Source organism: Seriola lalandi, unplaced genomic scaffold, assembly GCF_002814215.2.
Source record: "Seriola lalandi dorsalis isolate HSWRI2012SDOR001 ecotype SW California unplaced genomic scaffold, Sedor1 jcf7180002053538, whole genome shotgun sequence".
In the NCBI taxonomy this organism is placed as follows: domain Eukaryota; kingdom Metazoa; phylum Chordata; class Actinopteri; order Carangiformes; family Carangidae; genus Seriola; species Seriola lalandi.
Window position 1 is genome coordinate 639,808 of NW_019524091.1, and position 17,426 is coordinate 657,233.

Sequence of the window (17,426 nt, forward strand, 5' to 3'; positions counted from 1 at the left end):
TAAAGCATTGTAATAATGTAGAATAATAATCTAAAGATTATTATAATCTAAAGATTATTATTCTACATCTACAAAGATTATCAACCTAGAAAACTGATGCAAACCCATATATCATGTTAAAAAGCAGCAGCATCATCTTCTAATGTTGGAACGCTGTAGGCGAATATTATTTGTAGGTCTAACAGTCAATTTATACAACTGAGGATCCACAGTGATTTCTGAAGGAATTAGTCATATACAGTATGTGGTCTGCTCAGATGATAAAACTAATGAGTCACTGTCTGAAAGGAGGCATTGTCACAGCACATAGCGTGGACCCCAACTCAAATATTGTGTGTCCTCAATAAGAAATTTAAGGGTTTTCAGAGGTGAGTGCTTGAATGTGGTTGCACACAAAACAAGTCTTTAATCCAAACGGTTCCCTACTGTGATCCAGGGCTTTCTTGTTGATCAAACCTGCCAGCAATAAGGTGACGCAAGTCTCTAGTTTATTGCAAGTCCAAAATATATGGCATTTTAAAACAAAAATCAGTTTGTTATATTTAATGACTAATTAAGCAGGGCACTGGTGAAAACAGATTAATCAAAGCTTTTGGGCATTGATGGTGACGGAGTAAAGCTGATCAATTGCAGACAATATCAGAAATGATTAATGAGGATGTGAAAGAAGTGTTGATCAGCAGCCAAGTACATTTAAATCTTAATTTATCACTCCTGATAACCACTGATATGTTGGGATGCAACGTCGACAGAGAGGTATCATCCTCATCATGTGCCATTCCCACTGAGAAGTGAGGTCATCAGAGTCACACAGTGCCACTCACTCAGGCAATCAATGGAGCCAACTGCCATCAGGCACGGCTGAGACACATTAGGGTTTAAATGGCAGTAAATAACACTAAATGCTGTGATTATAGCACTAAATTCTTCTAATGCTGGAGGGCTTCCATCCCGCCAAGAGCTGAGGCATCATGCTGTCAGCAGGGAGGAGCAAGGGAGGGAGCGGGGGAGTTCCTGACATGCTACAGGGATCGGCTTTTCTGACACCCAGCCTACGAAATCCTCGAGTTAGACAGGTAGACTTTTTTCAAATTGTGGAAAGCATAACGAGGATTAGTTTTGTAATGCAAACTTATAGATCCTAATCACTTTCTGATCCCTGACATTCACTGTTCAGTGTTTCTGAAGAGGGAGAATCCTCCTTGATGCACAGAAATTGCAGGAAGTAGGTGACTCTACTGGCAGACGTGATTAAAAAGAAGGCCCAAATCCCTCAGCGGTGTGACGTCAAACCTCCAAACAACCCCAAAGTCTGCTGCCTCCATCACAGGATGAGATTCATCAATGTCTGACTCACCAATCACATCCCAACGCATCACTGTGACACACAGCGATTTGACTTCCACCTAAACTTGATCTGCTTTTTGAATTGGGCTTATAGGCTGAAAGTGTGACACAAACATTAACATAAACAAAATCTGAAAAATATATAAGATTAAACCTTTTTCTTGTCTTCGAGACAAGTTTATAATCACACAGCTGTAAGAACTGGTCAAATTCCATCTCCCGAGCAGCTAATGTTTATGAGAGCAGTAGGCCGAGCGACAATCACGTTTGACCCACATTTTGCCAGCTCTCGAATTTCACCCTAACTTCACTGTTCTTCTGTGCAGTCCTTTATTCACTGACTGGGGAGCTGTGTCCTGGAAAAATCTCATGATCAGCAAAAAACATGATTTGTTATTCATAACAATGACCTACATAACAATACTTTATGGGATAAGAGAGCATGATGAATAACACTTTAGTACTCAAGTGCTGTAGTGACCTTCTGATCACCCATAAATCAGTCGACATGGCAGCGACATTATTGTCTGTATACATGTGACCAGTCAAAGGTGTATGTCCGTTCTGCACTTGTGTCTATACTATTAATCAACCTGTTAGCACTTTAAAGTCTGGATCCTTCAACAACAGCAGCCATGCTTGGCGTTCACTCCCAGGTAACATTCATTGTTGACACTGACACTTTATGATGTGACAGGAGGTTTCAATGGACATGGCCACTTAGAGCCTCAGTAGTAAACCAGTGCCTGCGCTTAAAGTTGGAAAAAGGCCATTAAAACCAATTATTTGCCATGTTGTAACTGAAGGTATCCGATTCAAATAAACATGGAAATTTACAGAAGCAACGAGGCTGCAAAATGAGACGAGTACTGTGAAGACATTTTGTATTTGGAGGTCAAGGGATCTAAAAAAGTGGTATTTGGTGTATTTCAACATGTTGTGACAGAAAGTAGAAAGACATAAATTAATAGTTGAATGAGAACCTTGAGTCAATACGACAGATTTTTAGAATTAAAAGAACCAAAACACTTAAATATGATGTCTGAGAGCTCTCATGTCCCTCTATCACAAGTAAACAAACTTTTTTGGGGGGGGTCGTAATACTCCTTTTTCTGAACAACAAAGAAAGGACCAGGCGTGCTGGACAAACAGAGGACCAACCTACACACAGCTGTCTCGTCCCAGGACACTGAAGCATGGAGGGAACAAAGAGAAGACAGATAAAAACCACTTTTTCCCCCCTCTCTCTCTCTTACCAGAACGACTGCAAATCTCTCCTCCAGTTCACCTGATTCCGGCATGGGCAGTTTCAGAGGCATGTTGTGTCCTCTGAGATCAGTGTGCTGGTCCATGCTCCCTGCGTTCCCCATGTTTCTTCTTTGACCAACAAGTACAACTTTTTTTTCTTTTTTTTTTACCCCCACCACCACCACCACCAACACCACCAACACCACCACGTCCACTCGAGAAAATCTCCGCACAACCAGAAAAAAAACAGGAAAATATCCGCACGCCCTTTAGTTTTGCTCAGTCGACCTCAGGCAGGCTCCTCACAGGTTTGTTCCTGGTCACTTCTTCTTCAACATAAAGCACATGTGAGGGAGGCAGCGTAATGCGACGGGTCCGAGCAGCGGCAACAGCAGCAGCAGCAGCAGCGGCAGCAGCGGAGCCCCTGGTGAGGCATTTTCACGGCAGAAACAGGAGACCTGGAAACTTGACTGGATCCACACACGGACCTCTCTTCGCTGTTATCCGTATCTTGCACAATTTCGGCTCCACTCCCAGTCGGTAGTAATGACGACGAGCATGATTCACGCTTATTGCAATCCCCCCCCCCGCCTGATAACAGTGAGTGAGCGGAGCTGGCTTTCCTAATCCCTCCACTGCTGACCAGCTAGTTAAGGAGGAGGGTCTCCTCTCCTCTCCTCTCCTCTCCTCTCCTCTCCTCTCCCTCTCTCTCTCTCTCTCTCTCTCTGTCTCTCTTTCTATCACATACACACACACACTCACACACACATACACTCACTGTGACACCACACACACCGCGGCTGCACACACTCTCATCCCTCCCTACAATGAGCTCTTTCAGGGGCAAGCCTCCCACTTCTTCTTGGGGCGTAGCTCCCAAAGCCGTAACTAGGGAGATGATATTTTCTGTGTTGCATTGTGGTACTTTGAGTCCATTGTGACAGACAACAAACTTGAGTCAATCCCCCCCCCCCCAAACCAGGGGCCCCTGAGCGGGAGACCCCTTAGCCGACTGAGGGCTGATTACAGGGGTTTTTCCTCTTTATGTAGCTGCATGTGGTGGTTAGCTCATTCATTCATTTGTTCCATTTAATGCATTGATTTATTGATTATAGGACCATTCCAGTGCCACCAGATGTATACTGTTCAGAAAATGCACTAAAATGTTAAACCGTTAAACAGGATTTTCCAGAATAGTCTGTGAACGCAACTCACAATTGGTTTAGTCACCATAAGATACGATTGTAATGAGTTACACCTGTGTTTGATTAGTGTCTGCTGTGAGAAAGTTGTGACTCAACTTAAACCTTGTCAACACCTTGGAGAACTGTATAAGCTTTTGGTCACTCAGTGGTAACACAACTCACCCATGAGCATGTATCACGTTTGAGGTTAGCCAGGCTAATCCTCATATTAAACACCACTGTCCCCAAATAGCTTGTGAATGTCCAAACCAGCAGCTTCAGTCAAAGCATAACAACTGGACTTATAGTCTCGATTAAATAAGCTTGCTGTTTAATTGCTAAAATGATTCCATCCAGTTCTGCTTTACCTTTTTCTCAGATGACATTTTGACCTGCCATGGCAGGAAAAGCAAAGGTGTAACTCATAACATTACTTATCTGTCCTTTCCGCATAAGCGCCCATAAGCCACGACAGTGAGATAGCACAGGCAACACCACCACTCTGAAACTGGCACAGCTGAATGTAATGGAGCCATATAAAAGTTATTGGTTACACCTGTGTAAGTGAACTCACTGACTACGTGGTTTAAAACGGCACGACTGAACATTAGTTGTAAATGGTATAGAGCCTTGGGCACGATAAGAAAGTACAGATATGGTGCTGTGTTTTATTCCTCCCACCGTCCATTGTGTGTATCTGTTCTTCTGGGTGACGAGCTGCAGCATGTATTAGCTCTCACAGTAATAAATTTAATAGCATTGAATTGAATTGCATTTCATTGAACTGAATAACTGTAAAGCATTATTATTACTAATAATCTTAATTTACATAGTGTACTTTTCCACTGAAAACATGAGAAGTGCATTTCTTTTATTTAATTCAGTCTATACTTGGAGAGAAGGTGTTATTAGCTTCACTGTTTCTGTCTCCTCTAACATTTCTCCAGAGACAAATATCATTGGGCCAAAACTTTTAGCAAGTACAGTTCTTTGCCCGATGCTATATCTGAAGGTGTTTGATTTAAAACATTCTGGAGACTTCTTAAATGAGAAAACTCACTCAAAATGATCCAAAATCCATGAACACCCAACAGTAAAACTACAATTTTATGATAGAAACAGAAGAGTCACAGGTCAGACGATGTTTATTCCCCCTCAAGATCTACAACATGCAATAGTATGAAATCTGATCTGCTGACAGGGTGGAGACCACATTTCGCACAAGAGGGTGACGTCAGCATGCAGAGCTCTGGAGACGATCCAGAGGTTCTCCAGATGCACAGTGGTTTCATTCATGATGTTCATGATGCTGGGCTGATTCAATAGGGGAGGGTGTCACATCTGAGGTTAGCTGGCAGGACACGTTGAGGATGCGATACACAGCTGACTGACATCATACGATCATTACGTGTCCCAAGTTAACTTGATTTGCTCTGTCTGGAGACCCCTCCCCCATGTGTCGTGTACATTGCTTGTTTTGCCACTTATTGGTTTCTATTTACTTAGAGGTTGCTCTGACACTCTATCAAAAGAAAAGCTGGATGAGAGTGTGAAAATCAGAAATATACAAAAACAAATATAGTAGCAATGATGCAAGTGTTCTACGTATGGATCCAACATTTGAGCACTATATGGACAGATGAAGGGCATGCTCATCATGATGTGGGGACACATGATCTGGCATTGTCTGGGGAAGGTTTAAAATGTTAAAATATTATTCACTTTAATAAAGTGTATAAAGATCAAATAAGTGGACAATATAAACTCAATGAGTAATATTTATGTTTAGTGTGCACATATCTTTCAAGCACAATGTTGCTAAAAGTACTGCTCGACCATTCATATATAATTTATTTATGTTGAGCAGGGGGCGGGAAATTTTGTGTGACTTTGTTTCAGATTACAGCCTAAATTTAGTGTAATATTTTGTATTGTACACATACAGTACACTAAAGTTATTACAAAAGCATTGTAAAACAATTAATGAGAGATTATTAAGAAAATAGGGAGCAAACTGCATTGTTCCTATGCTGGAATATGACATGGTAGTTATGTGTGTTCATCTGATTTAACACAAATTAATTCAGAGATATGAACCATTTAAGACCAGTGTCACAGTCCCAAAACAAACATCAACACAGGGATCATCTTCAAGACAGGGTCTTAAGACCTGGTATTAATGCAGGCTCCACCTAAAAGCCCTTATCTTATCAGTTTAAATTGTGTTGGCTTTGATGGTGAGCTATTGTCATGAAATCAACTGCCTCACAGTGAAACTGTGGCTTTCTAGGCTTTCTGTGGGCTGTTGATAATTTTTCATTTCATTCACCAAGATATATTAAAATATTCGGCAATGATGTCTTATACTGTACAGAAGCCTATGTTAGTTACAGTAAACACATGCATGTGACTGTGTAGTTGGATTCAATCCATCTATTATCTTGTCACAATAATAAACAAACTCCTTACTGTCCAATGACAGCAGAGCAGCACATGACATCAGCTAGACAATGAATGAGCTTTCAAACAACAACAATACAAAGTGTCTTTCTATTAACTGCAGGGGGGGGGGGGGCAACTGAGGGTATTTGCTGCCTCACACTGACACAGCTGATGGTTACACAACAACAATAAAAATGGGAATGAGTTAACAGGAATCTTGCCAGTTAATATGTTCATGCTCTGCTGCTCAGCTGAGTTTGTGTTGTATAGTTGCTATAAAAAGTGTTTTCATCAGTATCTTTGTACTTATCTTCAAGTAGGCTTCATATTCAGCCAATCTTCATAGTTTCATAAAAAAAAACTCCCAGCGACATGAATTACAAAAAACTTTTCCTTAAAATATTGGTTTTTCAGTTTTATTAGCTTTGCCTTCAGAGTGCTGCATTTCACCAAACACGTATGTTCTTCCAATAGGCTGTGCATCACAAAGCAGAGACAGTTTAAATATATGGGTGGAGACGGCACCTTGCAGCTGTATCTTTGAGAGGTCTGGGGAAATACGAGTGGCCTCAGAGATCTCCATGAGGACATATAAAATGCAAAGGAGATGCCAAAAATAAAGGCAGCACAATCAGACCACTGTGTAAGGAACCTCACAGGAAGTTCATTTGGCCACTGAGTTTAGTAACATCTGTGAAATGAAGTTATTTTAAATGAGAGGAGGCTCATGAAGTTATGGCCTTCACAGGGCTGGAGTGGAGCAACAAATGTGGCTTTGTATTGTGCTTTAAGGGTCTGGAGAATTTAGTGATTCAACCACACAGACATGCAGGTCAACACTGCCCTCTAATGTATGTAAAGTGTATTGCCCCCTCTAGATGAGATTGCTTTGGTTTTGACACAAGACAAATTTTCTCTCATCTTTACACCACCAACTTTTGTTTTTGTGGGGAGACTGCAAAAATTCATTTAATTATGGGCTGGGACAAATTCACCTCTGTACCAGGGTTTCACATCTGGAAACAATGAAAATGTTTCCACAATAATATAAATTAGTGGTCAGAATATTTATTTGCACTTCTGGTTACACAACCAGCTGCCACAGATCAAACCTCAACTCAGGATAGGAAAGACTCAACATTCAGCCTACAGTGCTCCCTCTAACCGGAGCCTTTGAATGGCTGCATGTTTGTTTGCACCCAAGATGTGAATATTTTAAAACATTTCACTCTGCATTGTGTAGTGTGGCGTAGCTAAAATATTAATTTTACAGCATGTCCACAGATATGGAAGCAAATATACTTCAAGAGGCTGAGTATCAAACTATATTTATTGTATACAGTATAGGGACAACAAATGTACAAATCAAAAAAAAAAGTGAAATATCTGCCAATATCACCCTGCAAATCTAGCAAATGTTAACTTTTAAAATGACGGTGGATATTCTTACAAGATTTCTACAACACGCAAGTCCAACAAACTAATCTGTTGATAATATGGATAGATTTTAGACAAATGTATTCAAATTGGAAACACAGCATTGACTCAATATTTATAGTGAAATATATAACTTTAGATGAAACATTTCTGGACTGCTAAAAGGTCCTGAAAAAGTGGGAAAAGACCACCGTTACAGAGTAACAGTAACCTCTTACATCTACATCTTATGGTAACCAAACCCTTTTATAAAAGAACACTATTCATTTAGCATTTTTGGTCCATAAACATTACTGTACTTTATTTACCATTCAGTTAAATCTGCGTCGAGTGTGACAGTATTGAGGTAAACCATCCATATGGATCTTTCTCAGCACAAGCATTTTTTCTAGCAACTGTAGAAGGTAAAATGGGCATGGAAACATGAAATTATCTTAAGTGTTTAAAAAAAGAAAAAAAAAAGAAGAAGAAAAAAAAAAACCTACTAAAACTTGAGAAAAATGTTATGCCTTTCCAATCTATGGAGCAATTAAACAAATGCTCCCATGCAGCAGTTTTCATCAAGTACATGAATTAAAATGAGCTCATCCTGAATTTGAATGCTTACAACAATCTGGAAAACTTAAACAGAAGAAAAAAAAAAAAGAAGAAGAAAAAAAGATTTTGGCATGTACTTTAGCTTACAATTTATGAGACATGCAGGATGTCATCTCAACATCAAGAGAACACAACAGGTTTTTTTTTGTTTTTTTTTTTTACAAGTCATATCTGATTTGAGATGTGTCACTTCCTTGGACAATTTCAAATCATCCATTTATGTGAATAAAACATGTTTAAAAAAAAAAAAAAAAAAAAAAACCATTACCCTGCATCTCAAAGTCATGATTTGACTTCCAAATTAAAAACCCCTTTTATGTTGTGGACAGCCTGACATTCAGCAAAGCACAGTGAAAAAAAAGTAAAAACAGAAATAAACAAATACAACATGAAAAGATGGTGTGGATGTTCTTCCAAGAGTCCACTTAAGAACAGATGCCTCCTGTCTGTTGTTGAAATACATCAATAGTGTCTTCATCCTCCATCTCCAGCTGTGAGAACAAAGCATTTCACATATTATTCATTCAACAACATAAATGTATTCAATCTATTTTATAGCAAATTTTTTACAATGTATAATATTCATCTAATCGAATAAGGGCTTTGTAAAAATTAGTCCATAGCACAAGCTATACATTTTTTTAAACCTCCTCTGACAATAATCAACAGGAAAAAAATGGAAGCAGTAGAAACATTTAAGTTGATCAAATATATACGAACAGTGGCTTCACAAAGTATACAGACCCCTTCACTTTTTACACACATTACTGTGTTGTAGATTTTCCATTTTGCCCATCAATCTACACTCAATCCTGCTGTTTAGCAAAACCCAGCCATGCTGGGATATGCCTTTTATTCAAAGTGACTTCCATCTGGTCACTCTACCATAAAGGACTGACTGATGCAGTGCTACTGAGATGTTTGACTTTCAGGCAGGTTCTATAATCTCTGTAGAGGACTTCTGAAGCTCTGTGAGAGTGACTGTTGGGATATTGACCTGACCCAGGCCCTTCTTGCCCAGTTACACAGTTTAATTAAACACCTAACTTCAGGTAAAGTCCTGGTGGTTTCAAACTTCTTTCATTTCCATTATTGAGGTCATTGTGCTCCTGGGAACACTTAACACTTTAAATGGTTTTATACCGTGATATAGGTGTGTGCCCTAAACTATGTTCAATAAATTCAGTGTGCCACAGGTGGATTACTCTCAACTTCATGTAAAAGAATTAAAGCAAACAAGATGCACCTGGTCACAATTTGGAGTACAACAGCCAAGGGTCTTTATAAATAATTTTTCAGAAACTTGCAAAAACATCTCAAAACATGTTTTCATTGTGTCATTATGGATGCATTTAACCTACAAAAAATAAAGTGTGGAAAAAGGGAGAGAATCTGAATGCTTTTTGGGGCCACTGTATATATAAACACAAAAAAAAAACCCACCAATTTGACTGCACAAGTATTCATTTCCTAGATGCACTGAATCATCACTGGTGCTGCCAGCTCTTTCATTAAGGTGTGACAAATATTTTTTTTTTTTTTCAGTTGATTAGTTGTATCTGAAAGGCCCAAAGATCTAGTTGGTCAGTTTCCTGCCAAAACTCCATCAAGTAGACAAAGCAATATTCTTAACTGATATGCGACAAAGTTAGTGACAAGTCTCAATCAGGGAAGCATACCAGAAACACGCTGGTGATGTGTTTGTAAATCACCACTGTACTGACAGTAACAGTGACATGGTCACATAGCCCTAGAAAACACTTAGTTAACATTTAAATTGAAATTGTGCAAGAGCAAACTTAGGAAGTGGGTTGAGAGGAGAACCTGTTTAAATCTTGTAAATATCTGTAGCAGATGTGAAGTAGCACTGGGAAGCAGAAGAGGCATATTGCTTCTTTGATTTAACAGGTGTGCTTAATTCATTTCAACATGTGATCAGGTTAAACAATGAAAAGATCCAAACATGAGATGTGGTCTCATTTATATTAATTAAGAATTATATAACAACTATTTAACTCTTCATTGGAACAAGAAGGTAGCCCAGTATATCCAGGGATAGTCTGAGTAATGTGGGGAGGCCATGAGTTTTCAGCTAACAGCCAAACCGAATTTAAACAAACAGGTTAACATTAATAAAAAAATAAGGCTTTTAAGCTGAATGCCCATGCTTTGTAAGACAGAGTACCTTAATGTGTGTATGCACATATTAATCTATTTTGGTATAAAAATAAAATCTAAATATAATATGACTGACTATTGACTCAAAGAAAATACAAATACACTCACTAATGTGTATCTTCAGAACTCTACAACACAATTATCTACAAGAGGAAACTCCATATGTTTTTGTTTCACCAACCTGTGCAGGTGTGTCTGTTTCATTAATTGGCTGTCCATCAAACCTAAACCTTATCTGACGAATTGACAATCCCTATAAAAGACAAAGCACACAGAAGGAGCGTGTTAATGACATTTTCAGTCCAGAGAGCTGTTAACAAGACAATATAAACAAAGGCAACATCTGACACAACAAGGAAATAGTTTGTTTATGACACACTTATGTCGAAGTACGTCGTTACCACAGGAAATGATAAGTTTCTGTTTACCTGGATGAACTTACCTGTCTTTCGCAGTATGCCTTCATTAGTTTACTGAGCGGAGTGTGCCTCTTGATTTTGAACTGTACGACTGACCCGTCCTGACCAGCTACTTTCAGGTTAATGTGGTCATTCTCCGTCTTCACTCCTTCCTGCAACAGAAACCGCAATCAGCAGCGGCAACATACCGGTGTCCGGTAATGCAAGGTTATTTTGAATACAAAAACTACTAACTGAAGTGGCCAGCTAACTTGAAACAGCTACATTTACAAGGCAAGCTTGGTCCTGGCGACAGGTTTCACCACCCAAAACACCGCATGTGTAACGTTACACACTCCTTATTCGGTGGTTAGCATAGCAAGCTAGTCCGTGTTCTAACTGGCGCAGAGAGCCACAATGGCGCAAATGAAAGGGATAACACAAATCATTCATTTCAGAGGCAATCTCTGACACCGACATCAGCGAGAATTGCTTAATGAAATGGTGAAACTACTGAGTAATAGCAGCGGATGATGTTATTGAGGGAACACTACAAACAACAGACCGTGCGTCTAAATCCAAAATATCCGCAAATTGGTGAACCTTTGTTTTCTCCAGCTACCCGCTCAAATGCGGTATCTGTAGCCTGGAAGCAGACTAGCTTAGCAGTGTGTATGCTAACGTTAACTTGCGACCGCCATCATAAGCAGCTAACGGCAAACATAAACACGGTGCTCCTTCGACGAAACACAGTACTGACCTTTGGCTTTTCTTCAGACATTCTGCTATTTCTTAGGGATTAGTTAATAACGTGGACACTGACGTTAAACGGTGAAGCGGGTTATCTGCTCCTCCGGCTCTTTCGTTTGGCCCTGGGAGCGCGCGCTGAAATTTAAAATGTGATTCGACCAAAAGGATCACGTGCTTCACTTTCCATCGGGACCGCGGATACGTGAGCGCGCAAGATAATTTTGCGCACTCTCGCGAGTAGGCCCCTCTGTAAAGCAAGCCTTTAGTCCAGGCCGTGGGCATTCAAAAGCATTTAACCTGTAACTAAACACCCAAGTCCAGTGCAACAGGAGACAGAAACACAACAAACCAACCAACCAGAGATATGATGGTAATATTTTTTCTTATCTGCAGTCAACAAAAGCAGACTTTGTCTAACAAAGGGTCAATGATCTGATCTGATTAAAAAAAGATGGTCTCAGACTAAACACTTATTCATTGGAATCCAACATGTCTGTAGGCCTTGGCCAAGAGGCAGTAATGATTTTACAGCAAATTCTTCTCAGGAACTGAAACATGCATGGGGTTCCTCCTCTCCAGGATTAGGTGATAGATTTAGAGAAGGTTGATGCATATGCAAAAATGTCTTATTTGTCAATAGGCCTGAAAAATATTTCCACAAGATGAGCATATGCATTTTTCTTTTTTTTTTTTTTTTTAAATAAATGCCAAAGTGAAAGGCTGTGGTGGAAGCATAGTGATGACCTTGATTTCCATATAGGATTCATGGTCCCATACTTTCTTTTGGCTTTGAATGATTTCCTTTTTTTCAATAAAACCACTTTGTTCCTTGGTTGACCCCTCTAGTTCTTGTATTTGTGTTTGGGTGGGGTGGGATTGGGATTGTGGGAAGTTAAAAATTCAAAGTCACAAAAACATATTTTCAGTTTCATTCATTTAATTTTGAAATTTATAGTCACAAGTTTTTAACAACAGCTACACAAGAATCAAATGTTTGACATGAGATTGAAGCACACACATTTCTTTTATTGAGTAAATTTCAGAATTTTATTCTGATATTTATCAACAGATAAAATAGCAAAAAACGTGTAAAAATGTGTTACATGTTACAAATGAACTTTTATATAAAAATAAATGGTGAACTTTAGACATGGCGATCAGTAAAAGAGTGTACAAATGCAGAATGAAAGTGAAACTGCTAATTATAAAAAAAAAAGCACAGATCAGCTCTAGAGTTGTGGACATTTTCTAACACTGCATTTTATGGAAATTAACACAATAATGTTTTATGATCATGATGGACAATATGTTTTGACAGGTTAGCCCTTACATCTGTTTTCCTGTGTGGACAGAAAAACAAGTCAACTAAACAGAATTTCGCATAAACATTCACATCAAAATGAAGGCAGAAGAAATATTAATACAACGTGTATAAAAAAATGAAACATTAGGTGAACGGACCATGTTTGGAATAGTGCACACTCAGTCAAAATGATTTCAGAACATTTTGGTGACTTTTTTTTTTTTTTATATACCATCACTGAAACACTGAAATCAATCTGTATAATCACAGTTTATCATATGCTACGTATACGCTATCTCAATGTTACTGGCATATATAAGATCATCTCAAGGGATTTTTTTAAGAAATCATATTTGAGATCCGTCTTAATGGTCGTCCATACGGGAGTAAGGGTTATCCTTTGCCAGACCTTAAAAGAAGAATGGAAAACAGATCAGGTAATCAATAGTACAAACACATCACTCTGAAGAATTAGGAATGTGAAATGTTCAGATGAGTTGTATTATGATGGTTGCATACATTTGATTTTATGGATTTAATGCAATTATTTGTATTTTCAATTTTACAAAAATCAATATAGTCATAACTTTTTGAATTGAATGTGTACCGTATATGTACAGTGTATCTTTCTCCAGTAGATGGCACTACTGGATTAGTATTATTATTATCAACATCATTATTTGTAGTCTTTCTTTTGATTGATGAAGACTTTTATAACAGTCCCTTGATTCATCTACTCATATTTCACTATATTCATTTTATTTTATCAATCTTATCTTTCCCCTAGCCTGTTTTTATTCATTTTGCAACTGTTTTGTCACTCTGCATGTAAACTAAGCATTAGGCAAAACAAGTCTCTTTGATGTTCCAAATTTACATTCATTAACCCACTGAAACCATACAAACAACAGATGTGTCTCACCATATTTCTGTCTGATTTCATCATGCCTCAACTGCATTTCAGTTCTCCTGTAATGGGGAGAAACAAAGACAAATTGTTAGACAACAGAGAATACCAGATGCTCTCACGCCTACACTGTCTGAATCCTGGATTAAGGGTCAACACAAGGTACTGCTATAACATACTGACAGTATCTACCAACACATTCGTTCACAAATATCAGTAGCTGTGTGCCGATTCTTACAACCTTAAATTCATAAGCTAGGATGCATACTTGATAATTAATGAAAAAAATTTAAATATTTAAACACTAATTAGATCTCATTTAAATTCATGGTGGTGGTGCCAGCCTCTTAAAAACACAACAGAAAAACGTTTCATTTCCTCTTTTTGCAACTTTTCTCAATATCGAAAAGACTCCTCCATTTATTCACTGAAGGTTATTGTTACAAAGACAGTGACAAACTAATAAGGGTTTATATTCTTTATAACACTTAAATTGGTTATTGTCAGACTGCTATATATTTACTTTGCTTTCTGACGGGCCTTCCTCGCACGGGTTTGTCGCTCCACCTTCGCATCCTCTCTCTTGTTTCTGGAATATAAGATTTTGTAATTACATCAATATTCATTATAGTTATGTTTGTGTAAATGTGTTCGTGTAGGAGCAGTGGTGGCCTAAAGGCTAAAAGAGCAAGCTTGTGACTGGGAGGTCGCCAGTTTGATCTCTGGATTGGCAGGATTAAATCTGGCTGGAAAAAGTGAAAGAGCAGCACTCCAACAGATGGTGGTTGCACTGGGCAGCTTCCAGGTGTGAATATGTGTAACTGTCAATATGATCAGGGTGTGCCTGTAAAATAGAGGTTGCCTCTCAGTGAAGCTACCCTGAATAAACAAAAAAGAAGGAAAATTAAAGGTTATACTGCAATAGAAAAGAAAATGGTGAGAATTTTACTCTGTGCTTGAGAGATTTAAGTCTGATGTTGTTACAGTTAATCAGTTCAACAATCTGACCAAATATACCACAAAAAACCCATTGTTAAATCGACTAGTTTTTGGAAGCGATTAGAGCACATCTTCATAGAAAGAGAAAGTTTTTTTCAGAGCTAAACTGCAGTCACAAATTCTGGCAGGCTTTTGGAGACGGCGGTATCAGCCTTGACTTGCAGAAAAACAAGCCATTGTGTTCCCTGTCCTCCTCCTCCTCCGCCTTCCATGTTGAACCAGATTTCACAGCCAAAGCTTCATGTGACTTAATGCTTACCCAGTTCTTTCACACTTGCAGCAGCAGAGGCAGCAAACAAGAAGGGCAATGATGATGATGCCAGCCAGTACCGACATGGTGATGATCAGAATCTGAAAGTTGACTGTATTACAGGCAGACACAGGAAAAAGGTGAAACTCTAACCTCATCATGAGCCTGGAAAGCTCAAACCCTATAAATACACATAACCAGGGTTTTTCCTCCGTTAGACTTCAATTAACAACTTGGAGTTTTGGGTCTTGGTAGAATATGAAAGTTTAATTAGTTAGAGGCTGGTTATGGTTCTTCTGTGAAGAATAATCCAATAAATCTAATACTAGGATGTAATTAACAATTATTTTCATTATTGATTAATCTGTCTTTTTGTTTTTACAGAAAGTCCCATCATAAATTCCTACAGCTCTAGGTGACATCTTCAAAGTGCTTCAATTGTTTGCTAGCTGATGATCCAACTCCTTATGATACTTTAGATATTCACTTTATTATCAAGTAATAAAAGGGAAAGCAAATCCTAACAAGTAAGAAGCTGTAACTACAGCGTGTTTGGCATTTTTGCTTGAAAATCAACTTAAACAATTAATTATTCATCATAATAGTTGCAGGGTATACCAACATTTATCTGAGACCTAAGGTTTGGAAAGTCTTACCCCAACAGACCCCCCATCGTGCATCAGTCAAAGGACACACACTGTTGGGGGGCAGGATGTTCCTCATTGGGTAGTCAATGCATTGTTGAGTTGGCATGCACCACAAACACTGCAAAGAAACACAGCAACAAACACTGTGCTGGAGACTTATCTTTGGTATTTATGGCATCAAAACACTAATAAAACTGAAGACAGCTACAGTATTTGTGTTTGGCTGAGTTTTATGAGACTTACAGTGACATTCTGCAGACACTCTGCACAACTGGTGTTGGATCTAAAGGCGCAAGGGGCTGAAACAGAGATAAGTCACAGTGTGTTAAGAGTTTTTAGGGCTGGTCACTGGCCCCTCCTTCACATCGTTGGTTCAAGTAGGTTTATAAATGTACTCACAAGAAAGAAAGAAAGACACAACAACATCTGATAAAATCTTATTAGAGTTTCAATATTCGGCCCAAAGCGACAAATCATTTGCAGTATATGCGACAACACAGCTTACAGCGGGTCAGACTGACTCACTTTTCCACAAGAAAAACGAGAGTTAAGTTTGCTCTGCAGAATTATTCAAACGTCTATCAACAGAAGAGCCATTACAACGAATTCAGATGATTATCTTTACTTTTATGATTAGTGTAAAATCCATTTTTGCCACAGTCATGTGACAACCTCCTGACCTGACTCACTCTGGCTGAGCAAAACAAAAGCACATCAGCGACAGCTAAAGAAAACTTACTCGGGGCTGGAGCTGGAGTCGATGTCTGCGCCTCTGTGGTCACACAAACACCGAGGATTATGAAGGCGACAGCCACGACCGAAGCTCTGCGAACTCCGGACATCATGAGCCGACTGAAAACCATCGACCGCATGGACATAAGAGAGAGCTTTCTCAAGTCAAAGTGAAGGGTGGGCCGACGGTTAACGAGAGGAGGGGGGGGGGGGGGGGGGGGGGGTGACGTCACGAGCTCCTGACGTTGGTGTCATCAAACAGCTGCGGAGTCAAATATCTGAAAATATCTTATTTTATTTTGTTTATTTATTTATTTCAATTAATGTTTTATTAATGCCAGAAAATGCAATTAAAATGTACAAACAAACAATAAATTCAGTGAGATTTGCAAAACTTTTTCTTCAAGATTTTACGCTGTTAACTAATGACTTTATAAATGGTTCTTTAATCATTCATTAATGCTTATATATCAGGGTTGAACCATTAACAATAACAATAATAATAAATTCAACTTTTGAATTGCCAAGTCAACTCTCAAGTACTGTTCATCCTCCTTCAGCGCGACACACTGCTTTGTCTTTTTTAACTTCCTCGGGAGGACTCCCAACTACTTCCCATCTGTGAGAGACAGCGGAGTATCCGGACCAACATTCATTTATTAATAACTTATTAACATTTACAAATGCAGACTTTTACAGACAGACAGTAACAAAAGGAAAAAATACTATTTATTTAATATACATAATTGCAGATGACTTACTGACTTGTGCTGATGGACTTTATTGACATCTGTAACAGCAGAATCGATGGCTAACTGGAAAGTTAGAGCCATTACATTTTATTTATGACTTGCTATAATTTATGTATGTATGTAGTGAATAATTACTAACTGATAATTGTGTCATAATTTATAAACTGTGTATAGAGGGTGTCTATTCCTGGAACAAAGAAAAATGCTTTTGCCTTGTAGTTTTTCACTCTCTTTAACCAAAACAAAAATAGTGGT

General features: G+C 38.6%; 3 protein-coding genes across 3 annotated transcripts in view; all 3 read right to left on the reverse strand.

Annotated features, from left to right (window-relative positions):
* The window catches only part of fmnl2a (formin-like 2a), a 48,476-nt gene extending 45,057 nt beyond the window's left edge, over nt 1-3,419 (reverse strand). The window contains exon 1 of the mRNA XM_087172641.1: nt 2,604-3,419. Within this exon, the coding sequence (XP_087028767.1) occupies nt 2,604-2,717 (114 nt within the window). The 5' untranslated portion in view covers nt 2,718-3,419. The remainder of the gene's footprint in view (nt 1-2,603) is intronic.
* Nucleotides 3,420-7,533: 4,114 nt separating this feature from the next.
* Nucleotides 7,534-11,714, reverse strand: sumo3b (small ubiquitin like modifier 3b). The gene is made up of 4 exons (XM_023401193.2): nt 11,592-11,714; nt 10,876-11,004; nt 10,615-10,686; nt 7,534-8,746 (listed from the first exon to the last, which is right to left on the reverse strand). The coding sequence occupies exons 1-4, from the start codon at nt 11,610-11,612 to the stop codon at nt 8,681-8,683; spliced, it is 288 nt and encodes a 95-aa protein (XP_023256961.1). The 5' UTR covers nt 11,613-11,714; the 3' UTR covers nt 7,534-8,680.
* Nucleotides 11,715-12,500: 786 nt separating this feature from the next.
* Nucleotides 12,501-16,612, reverse strand: pttg1ipb (PTTG1 interacting protein b). Its single transcript, XM_023401182.2, has 7 exons — nt 16,427-16,612; nt 15,931-15,986; nt 15,697-15,805; nt 15,050-15,152; nt 14,315-14,380; nt 13,807-13,853; nt 12,501-13,293 (listed from the first exon to the last, which is right to left on the reverse strand). Exons 1-7 carry the CDS (start codon nt 16,563-16,565, stop codon nt 13,250-13,252), a joined length of 564 nt encoding a protein of 187 aa, XP_023256950.1. The 5' UTR covers nt 16,566-16,612; the 3' UTR covers nt 12,501-13,249.
* Nucleotides 16,613-17,426: the final 814 nt, after the last annotated feature.

What these genes read in the sequence shown, in the direction of transcription:
- sumo3b (XM_023401193.2), bottom strand. Translation starts at nt 11,612, where the DNA reads ATGTCTGAAGAAAAGCCAAAG. An exon ending in TGTCTGAAGAAAAGCCAAAG is followed by an intron (nt 11,005 to 11,591) that starts GTCAGTACTGTG and finishes TTTCTGTTGCAG; the next exon opens with GAAGGAGTGAAGACGGAGAA. An exon ending in AGGCATACTGCGAAAGACAG is followed by an intron (nt 10,687 to 10,875) that starts GTAAGTTCATCC and finishes TGTCTTTTATAG; the next exon opens with GGATTGTCAATTCGTCAGAT.
- pttg1ipb (XM_023401182.2), bottom strand. Translation starts at nt 16,565, where the DNA reads ATGTCCATGCGGTCGATGGTTTTCAGTCGGCTCATGATGTCCGGAGTT. An exon ending in AAGGCCCGTCAGAAAGCAAA is followed by an intron (nt 13,854 to 14,314) that starts GTAAATATATAG and finishes TCCCCATTACAG; the next exon opens with GAGAACTGAAATGCAGTTGA. An exon ending in TGAAATCAGACAGAAATATG is followed by an intron (nt 13,294 to 13,806) that starts GTGAGACACATC and finishes TCTTCTTTTAAG; the next exon opens with GTCTGGCAAAGGATAACCCT.